We start from the raw sequence: 10,081 nt of genomic DNA, 5'->3' as shown, positions 1-10,081 counted from the left end.
GAAGTCCATAAAGGTGAAGTGTCATTGGATATGTTAAATACGTGAGATGAAGTCATATGTACTTGAGAAGATCTATATTGATGATAATGCTTTAGATATAATGATTAAAAATTTATTTGAAGTGAAATTTGATTCTTCTAAAAAAAAGAGGACTTAATAGAAAAGCCTATCCCACGTGAATAGGTGAGGGGAAATTTGTTGATGAAAGAAAAAGAAAAAAAAAAAAAAAGAGTGGCACAAGCCACGTGTGGAATGAAAGAAAAGAGAGATTGATTAATTCAATCCTCGAAGAAAAGCAAAAGAAATAGAGAGAGGAGAGCTTCTTCGACGAGAATAGAAGAAGAAAAAAGAAAAAAAAAATAGTTTTAACGTGCTTCTATTAAATTCGTAAATTTATTCCTTTTTTTATGAAATTTTAGTATATTATTTTTAATGTAGAGATGGACATTAAAATATAACTTGTCAGTTGTATTGTTTTTTTTTTTTGTTTGATTTGAGATACTCACTTTGTGAAAGGTTTATGTTGATTTCATCAGTTTTAATCATATATTTTATTGATTGTAAAGATGTCCTAGTGCTACTAAAAAGACTAATTGTATATCCATTATTTTGATAGTAAAAGATTTTATTAGATTAGATCCTATAGGTTTTTTATCCCTTTTTTTAGGAGATTTTTTCACGATAAAAATTTTGATGTCTGATATTTTAATTTCTGCCATTAAACTTATTGTTTGAAGACCTTTGGTGTTGTTCATTTAATTACACAGGTCATGAAAAAATTATTTTAGTACTTTCACTGTTAAAACAGATTTTTATCTGAACCTCAATTTTTTCCAACAATAAAATATCACATAATGATGATGATGATCATATATAATGTATATTTTTAGTTTATTATATATGCCTGATGGGAGCATGTTTTGGTGAAGCTTTTTAGAGTGGTCCATTATGAAGAAGAAGCAAGCAAATTAAGGGTGCAAACTGCTAACTAAGGTGTGGCTTTCTTTAAAGTTGTTTTGCACTTTTTGCTGAGTTCAGTGCTCCAAGAAAGAACGAGTCACGAGTATACAATTAAATTGTTCTAACAAACCAATAATGCGTGATAAAAACATTCCATACCTGCAATATTTATCAATTGGTCTAAGTTTGATCTGCAAGTTATTTATGCTATTTTATAATTTCTAAAAAGAGATGATGTTAAATTTGGTTTAACTGGAAGCTTGGTAGAAATCCTGAAATTTAAAAATAAAGAATACAAAATTCTAATAAAAAAACACACTTAAATTTACAATAAATTTCTATAATAATAATAAATAATTAAAGGTGCAAAAGTTAAGTTACTCTTGGCAAGGCAAAATTTTATGAGAGCATGAGAGCATGAGAGCAAAAGAACGTGGGGAGTGGGGAGTGGCCGGGCAGGGTCGGCCGGTGAATGCTCAACATCTAGCTCGGGATCCAAAGATTTGGAAGCGAGAAAAGTTTCTTCAATTGGAACAGGACTCGTTCACCATCTTCGTGGATGGATTGCCGGGCGACATTTCGAAGCGGGAGTTATTTGGATTGTTCTCTTGGACTGGGAGGATCAATGACATTTACTTATCCAGGAAGACAAAGGGTGGCTTCGTATACTTGTTTGCGTTTATTCGGTATACTACGAAGGGTGGAGCGTTGAAGGCAATCTCTGAGATGAACTGCATGTGCTTACGGGGAACAGAGATTTTTGTTAGTAAGACTAAGTTCCGGAGGGGTGAATCCAAGGGAAATAACAGCAGAGACAGGGCTGATACGAGGATGGATACTGATAGGAGGATGCTTGTTTGTGGGAACTCTATTGATAATGAAGGAATTTCAGGGCCTGCCAGGGTGGTCGAGTGTGAACATAATGTCAATCTGGACAAGTTTCAGTTGGACGCAATCAAACATGACACTCAGAAACAATGTGGGCCGAAGGTTAATGAGAATACAGGGGTACGGGTTATCCAAGCTTCACAGGTCGAGAGTAATGTGGAATGGCTGAGGCGGAGCATTGTTGGTAGTACTTGGAAAGCAATTGATTTCAGCCGGTTGAACGCCATAGCACGACGGGAGTGGCCCCATGTTGTGCAGGTTTGTGAGTTGGGGCCTAACAAAGCTTTGCTCGTATTCGATAGTACTCAACGGGCGGATGAGGCTCTCACGTTTACTATGAATGGCTTCTTGAATTTTTTCTATCGTGTTTGTCGGTGGAGTGAGACTGACCGGTGTGATCGAAGAAGAGTCTGGCTCGAGTGCAGTGGGGTGCCGGTTCATGCATGGTCTGAAGATACGTTCCGATTAATTGGTCAACAGTGGGGAGAGGTGGTGAGTCTTGATTCAGCAACGGTCTCGGGAGTGTCGTTCAGCATGGGACGTGTGTTAATTGAGACGGACAGATTTGAGGTAATCCATGAACGAATTGGTATCGCTGTTGAAACGGATATGTTTGATGCGTTTGTCACAGAGGTGGGAAGTGGCGCCTACGCTTCCTTTGATCATGGGACGAATGGTGGGAGGGGAGGTAACCGGGGCTTTGTTCTTGGAGAAGGTTGTGCTACTGGAGGTCGTGGATGTACTGATGCGGATGCTCAGAGTCCTGCGCAACGGTTGAGCTGGGATGCAGCGGCGGAGTTGATGGCATGGACAGTAAGGGAGGATGAGCCGGTGAAGGGTGGATCTGTAATTTCCTCAGAAATTTTGAATGAGTGGAGTAACAAACTTTTAAATTTTGAACCGAAGAGGGACGCAATCAATGCAGTTAGTCCAAGCGTGACGAAGGCTAGATGTGCGGAGTCTTCACCGAATGTTGAGGGTGATGACTCGGAGAGGACTGTGTCCTGGGATCTGGCAACGGGTGGGGAGAAGACTGAAGGGGACGTCACTAGTAGTAGGAGATGGGTAGGTCCAACACATGGTCAAGTGATTAATTATAGTGTAGCAGCCCAAAGCTGTTCAACGAACTCTAAGGTTGCTCAATTGGGCTTGCAGTTTGGTAGCCCACGTGATGAGTGTGAAAGGAGGCAGGAGTTGGGCCGGGCTAAGTCTCAAGTGGCGCCGGTATTGGATCGGGTTGAGCTTCAGGTGTGTGTGCGTGAGGGCACGAGGGCATTAGAGGGTGTCTGTCAGCAAGAGGCTGATGAATCTCCAAGAGCCATGGGAGGGTTTGCAGCGGGCAAGGAGGGGGGCCGGGAGGAACGGGCTGGTCCGGTGTCCGGTTTGGGGTGCTTGCGGATGGTACCTACGGTGGGATCTGAGGAAGGGGACGACATGCGATATACTTGTGGTGGGAGGGGGAGCCGAGTCGGGTGAGGGCAAGCAGCGTGGCTGCTGTTGCGAGAACATCGCCCCTGTTGGCGGTTGAGAAGGTTGGCACAGATGAAGGGGAGGGCCGGAAGATTGCGAATGGGGCTTTGGGTGATACGGGAGAGGTTGGACATGGCGCAGGGAATCGGTCTGGGTTTGAGGGATCCGGCGAGGATGATGAAATTTTGGGAAGCGATTGGAAGAGTGCTAATGGCCGAGTAGCAGGGGAACGGCGTTTGGCTGAGGACTTGGGGGTAGCTATGGCAACAACGACCGCTGGGGTGTTACAATGCCAAGAGAGTTTGGTAAAGGGCAATGCCGCGGCTGGCCCAGTTACCGGTTCAGAGGCCGGGCTGTCAGTGACATTGGTGACAGAGGGATTGGGGGAGGGGGTATCACTGGCAGGTTTAGAGCTGGACCCACATGTTGTAGAGAGCGAAGGAGAGTTGAAAACGTCTGGGACCGGAAGGGCAGCAGACACACAAGAAAACAGAATAGCTTGGAACTTGGCGGTGGAATCTGGAGCAGAGCCTTATGATGAGGAAGACGATATCATGGCGATACTCCAGGCACAGAATGAGAAGATCGCTTTGAGAAAGAAATTGGCTAAACAGAAAGAAAAGGCTAGAAGGAGTCGCCCAAAAAATAGGAAGCAGGTGTGTAATACTGTTTTACAATGACTTTTGCATCCTGGAATGTGCGGGGGTTGGCGGGAACTGGAAAATTGAGTATGGTTAAAAATCTTAGGAAGAAGTTCAATGTGCATGTACTAGGCTTAATAGAGACAAAGAAAGCGGTGGTGACTAAATTTGAGGTAGTGCAGTTGTGGGGTAGTGATGGAGTGGGTTGGGAGTTTGTGGAGGCCGAAGGTGCTTCTGGCGGCCTGTTATTGATGTGGGATAACACGGTTTTTAATTTAAGTTGCTGCTATAAAGGAGCTAGGTGGATTTGTGTGGATGGAGTGCTGGTAAAGAATAATTTTTGGTGTGCGTTCTGCTTGGTTTATGGTGAACATGGTAGGGAGGAAAAGCTTGTAGTGTGGGAAGAGCTAAGCTTCTTGTCCGGTTTATGTCAGGTACCGTTTTGTTTCATGGGGGATTTTAACGAAATTGTTCAAGTGGAAGAACGACTGGGGGCCATGTCTCTGCCAAGGTCTGCAGTAGAGTTTAAATCTTGGATTCATGATATGGAGTTGGTGGATCTAGTTTTGTCTGATAGGCAGTTCACATGGTTCCGGGGCCAATCATGTAGTCGTATTGACAGGGTCTTGGTTAATTTGGAATGGTTGGAAGAATTTTCTGAAACAATGTTACGGGGGGGCCCAAGAGGACTGTCAGACCATTGTCCGATGATCATGAACGTAACTAAGTTAGGAGGGGAGTCGAGACCGTTTCGAAGCCTGGATTCATGGTTTACTCATGATGGATTTTTGAGAATGGTAAAGGAGGAATGGAGGAGCATCGGGGAGATGCAGTTCATGGATAAACTAAAGGCTATGACGATTCCAATGGGGAGATGGCATAAAGAGAAATTTGGTGATCTAGACATGAGGATTAGTAGGTTTGAGGAGGAGATCAGGAAGGTAGATGATATGGTGAGTCATGGAGTATATGATGGAACAATGGAGGCGAGAAGGAAGGCGCTTGTGAGCTCTTGTAAGAAATGGTATATTAGAAAGGAAATCCATTGGAAGCAGATGTCACGATCTAGGCATGCTAAGAAGATGGATAAAAACACTAGATACTTCCACAATCTTGCATCAGCTCGCAGGAGGAGCAATCGGATTGAAGCCTTAAGGATACAAGGCAGAATAGTAAGGAATCAAGCACGGATAAAGGTAGCTATACGAGATTTCTACAAAGAGTTGTATCACCAGGAACATTCACCTAATATTGGAATCCGGGATGGGCTGGTTAGGCGAATAACTGGGGAGGAGGCAGCAGAGCTGGAAGTGATGCCAAGTGCAGAAGAAATAAAGGCTGCAGTATGGGATTGTGAGTCTTCAAAAGCTCCTGGGAGTGATGGGTATAATATGAATTTCATTAAGAAGTATTGGGAGGGAATTCACAGAAGCAGTGTTGGGATTCTTCCAATCAGCTGTACTACCTAGGGGCTCAAATGTCACTTGGGTGGCGCTGGCACCGAAGTTCGTTGGAGCTACAGAGATAAAAGACTTTCGACCGATTAGTATGGTGGGGTGCGTTTATAAGGTCATATCTAAAGTCATGGTTCGAAGGATGCGGCATGTGATGCCAGGTTTAGTGGGCGAGACTCAGACGACTTTTGTGCAGGGTAGGAAAATCCATGACGGGGCTCTGATAGCGTGTGAAACTGTGCATTGGCTAAAATCCAGAAGACGTAGCTCTGCAATTATTAAACTGGATTTTCAGAAGGCGTATGACCGGGTCAAATGGAGTTTTGTTGACATCGTTCTGCAGAAGATGGGTTTTGGAAATCGTTGGAGGGGGTGGATCAAGGAGTGTGTATGTTCTGCGTCCATGTCAGTCCTAATCAATGGAGCTCCAACTAAACCCTTCAAAATGGAAAGGGGGCTACGGCAAGGAGACCCTTTATCTCCCTTCCTGTTTGTGTTAGTTGTGGATGTTCTTCATCGAATGATAGAAGAGGCGGTGAGGAATGGCCGCATACTTCCGCTATTAGTTGGACGAGATAACATTGAGTTGTCACACCTACAGTTTGCAGACGATACTATTCTTTTTTGCCCTCCAGAGGAAGAGACCATCAAGAATTATAAGCGTCTACTGCGGTGCTTCGAGCTGATGTCCGGGTTGAGCATTAATTTTGAAAAGTCAAGTCTCATTCCGGTTAACTGTGATCAGCGATGGACACGGGAGATGTGTTGCTTGCTGGATTGTAAGGAGGCAACTCTCCCTGTTCGATACCTGGGCATCTCATTGGGAGCGAATCCGAGACTTGTGAAAACGTGGCAACCAGTGATTGACAAAGTGGAAGACAAGCTGGGCCTGTGGAAAGCAAAGACGCTCAATAAGGCGGGTAAGCTGGTGCTCATAAAATCTGTCCTTAATAGCTTGCCTATCTATTATCTGAGCTTGTACAAGATGCCAAAGGCAGTAGCAGAGAAGTTGATTTCCTTACAACGGCGGTTCTTGTGGAGTCAAGAGGATGGGAGAATGGGGATGCCACTAGTGAAGTGGGAGGTAGTGATGGCACCTAAAAAGGTGGGTGGTTTGGGAGTTGGAGATGCAGTGCTTCGGAATACCGCTCTTTTGTTTAAGTGGTGGTGGCGGTTTTCGAAAGAGGAGTGCCCCCTTTGGAAAAAAGTGGTCTGCTCTTGTAATAACATGAACCCTTTTGAGACGCTGCATGGGCAACCTGTTCCCACCAGAGGGGGTCCTTGGAAGGATATATGTCAGCTTCAAATAAGGGAACCACAAGTTAGGGAGACAATGATCAGAGGCCTATCAATGGAGGTTGGGAACGGCAGATCAACCAGGTTCTGGGAGGACGTCTGGCACCCTGATGGGGTCTTGAAAGATCTGTTTCCAAGACTTTTCTCGGTCTCGAATCTTAAAGGATCTGTAATAGGGGACTGCGGGTTCTGGGATGGGTTGGAGTGGATATGGAGCTTCCAATGGAGGAGACAATTGTTTCAGTGGGAGCTAGACCTTTTGAACCACCTTCACGAGACACTACGATCGGTTAAGCTAACAATGGAGCGAGAGGACAAGGTGATTTGGAAATTTGACAGAACTGGTATTTTTTCAACTAAATCCTTTGTGACGAGGTTGCAGGAAGTAGTCCTCCCGGAGGAAATTACTAGTTATAGCTTCACTAGTGTTATTTGGAGGGGATTTGTCCCGCAAAGGATTGAACTGTTCACTTGGTTTGTCTTGGTTGGGAGGGTGAATACTAAAGAAAGGCTTTCCAGGCTAGGGGTGATTGGCCAGCTCGATAACATGTGTCCTTTATGTTGCAAGGCTGTTGAGTCGGCTGTCCATCTGTTTCTTGGCTGTGAGCTCACTTGGCAGGTGTGGTGCGCATGGCTGTTTGCCCTTGGAAGGGCTTGGACCGTACCTGAAACACTGAAGCAACATTTTGAGAGTTGGACACATGCTTCACATCGAAAAGTTGAGAGAAAGCGGTGGTTGGTTGGCTTCTTTGCTGTGATCTGGGCAATTTGGTTAGAAAGGAATAACCGTGTCTTCAATAATCATGGCTCAAGAGTAGAGGAAGTCATCAGCAGGTCCTTTTTGCTATCCGATGAGTAGATTGGTGGTACTCCCTTTGGCTATTGATGGCAATGCTGGAGATGATGAGGGGTTGATGGGTTTCTATTTACGTTATCTTCTGTTTCTTATATCTGTTTGCTCCACCTTGTTGTGTTGAGCACTTTTTAATTCAAAAAAAAATTAAAGGTGCAAAATACACAAGTAAAATAATAAAAATAAATTACATAGTGGTTATAGCTTTTTCCCTAACAAAAAGGAAAATGCCACCTCTAGACTCTAGTAACTTCTGCAAACTGGATGTTTATGTCAATAATCATTATTATCTGATAAAGTTGATTAATACTTTATAGCTCTTCATTGGGGAGACAGTAGCAGCCATAGCCGTAGCTGACGTCAACAGTTGATTGGAATTGAAATACGTGAATCTCACACACACACACGAAAGTAAGATATATGGATCTTTAAACTTAGAGTTGTATATTGATGCAGGGGAGAGACTCAAGAACTTGCAAGTTTAGGGAGATAGCTCTCTGCTAATTCTCTTGCATGAGAATGCAAAAATGAAAAAAATGATTCAACACTTGTGTTGGTAGTTAGTCTAGGAAGATTAGGTTGAGAAGTGAGTGAAGAAAGGAAGCTTGCTGATGATATATCCATTGTTCTTGGATGCTATTTGCGTTGTCAATAGGTTCTTATATATTTATTAGTTATTTATCAAAGACCATAAACTCCTATTGTTATTTATTAGTTATCCCTTTCTATTGTCCTCATTGTTCTTTTAGCTCCTCGCAATAATTTTTAATTATATATTTAGCTAACAAACTATAACATAAACCAACTCAAACCAATCATTTGTATTTTTAGTTTTGAAATTCGAAAAATTAGGGTTGTGGAACCGTATATTTATTACAAAGTAACCCTATAGCTAAAAGTAATTCTAGTGGGCATTCTAATTCTTGAGTTGTAACAAGTCTCTATAGCCTTTGGGCACATGAAAAAGGCAGAGTTAACAAAAGAAGAAGAATAAGAAAAAATGAGAGAAGATTGAGATTAACAATGGAGAAGAACGAAGGAGGATTGAGAATTCAGCAAGTGATTGATGAAGAGGAGTGTGAGAGCAATAAATCATAGAGCGAGAGATATCACAAATATGCACCTTCTGAATCAAGCTGGCAAGATTAAGAAATAGAACGTTCATTAGTTAGTTTGCATTTCTTCTACTATCTTATTCTTTCTCTTCAATACTTTGATTTTCACCTTCTTCAAGATATCTGTTGCATTGGACAGGCTTTAGATATGAAAAGAAATGCGTGCGAGTTATATTAAATAAGAGTAATGTTGCATAATAAACAAAATTTATTATTTTTTATCAATACTTAATCAACTCTGAATACTTTAAATTCTAAATTTTAAGCTTATTTTTAAATTCTAATACTATAAAAAAAAAATCTAAAATATTGGCTTGATATTTGTCCATTCATTCGATACAATATCAGCAATACAACCAGAAATGAAATGAGAACTATTTAAGTCTCTTTTTCTCTCCATGATCATTTTGTAATAGCAACATGTAAAATTCTTGTAGGCAAAACCCATGTTAAAATGTACTAAATAATCAGCAAGAGAATTCACAGATACAATAGAAAGCTTCTGCTAAATCTATGCAACGTGACCATGTCATGGGCCCCGGATGAAGTTTCAAACATTTATTGCGACAAAAGTTAAAATCGTCGCAGTTAGTAACCTCCCATTGATCTCTACAAATCGTTGCGCCTTCAGCCACTTGATGAAGTGTTATCGAGAGAGCTGCATGCAAAGAGTTAAAGAACACATTTAATAATCTTGATGTAGAATATATAATATTGATATAGGTCTAGTAATAACAGAGATATATCAACCTGAAACCAGAAGGAAAATTGAAAAAAGATTTATCATGGTTATTAACTTGTTAGTCATGATGATCTATCGATCGAACACTTGATGATAATTATTCTTAATAATCTCAATATTTTTTGTGTATCAATTTTGGGAGATGCAGTCATGGAGAGTTACGTTGTATATTTATAGGTGGAAATTCATTACACTACATCTCAAAGAATTCTAAATTAATTGATTTTTTTATTATTCTAATGCATATTCTTTTTAGTACATGTATAAAGTTCAGTTAAATAGGTTTAAACTAACCGAACTCAAATCCTTAAAGGATTCGACTATTCGAGTCATCAATTGCGTGCTTGTATAAGGTAGCAACCATTGCATGTTTTATTTTTAAGAATTTTTTTTTTTTGAAAGATGCTAAAATAACACCTTTTTTTTATTTATAAAATATATATTTTTTTATATAACATTTAAAAAAATTTTTTTTAATCTATTTTAATTTTTTTATATTAACTAACGTTAACTTTATCCATTTTAAAAAAAATAAATTATTTTTTACAAAAATACCTTTTAGTAAATTTTTTTTTGTGATTAAATTTTATTTATTCTTTAATAAATTATTTTTTTATTGATTAAATTGTATTTTTACCAAAATATTCTCTTAAAATTTTTTT

General features: G+C 40.8%; 1 protein-coding gene and 1 long non-coding RNA gene across 2 annotated transcripts; one reads left to right on the top strand and one right to left on the bottom strand.

Annotated features, from left to right (window-relative positions):
* The first annotated feature begins 3,994 nt into the window (after nt 1-3,994).
* On the top strand, nt 3,995-5,428 carry LOC112778190 (uncharacterized). Its single transcript, XM_025822542.1, has one exon. It carries the CDS (start codon nt 3,995-3,997, stop codon nt 5,426-5,428), a length of 1,434 nt encoding a protein of 477 aa, XP_025678327.1.
* A 3,558-nt stretch (nt 5,429-8,986) lies between these two features.
* LOC112777404 (uncharacterized) lies at nt 8,987-9,734 on the bottom strand. Its single transcript, XR_003190412.3, has 2 exons — nt 9,428-9,734; nt 8,987-9,335 (listed from the first exon to the last, which is right to left on the bottom strand). It is a non-coding gene; the product is annotated as an uncharacterized lncRNA (long non-coding RNA).
* Between the last annotated feature and the right edge of the window lie 347 nt (nt 9,735-10,081).

The sequence above is a fragment of the Arachis hypogaea genome, chromosome 19, assembly GCF_003086295.3.
Source record: "Arachis hypogaea cultivar Tifrunner chromosome 19, arahy.Tifrunner.gnm2.J5K5, whole genome shotgun sequence".
Taxonomy (NCBI): domain Eukaryota; kingdom Viridiplantae; phylum Streptophyta; class Magnoliopsida; order Fabales; family Fabaceae; genus Arachis; species Arachis hypogaea.
Note: the sequence above shows the minus strand (reverse complement) of the source record. Positions and strands in the feature narration are given on the sequence as shown.

Bases quoted from the DNA above. Each gene is read 5' to 3' on its own strand.
- LOC112778190 (XM_025822542.1), top strand. From the start codon at position 3,995: ATGACTTTTGCATCCTGGAATGTGCGGGGGTTGGCGGGAACTGGAAAA.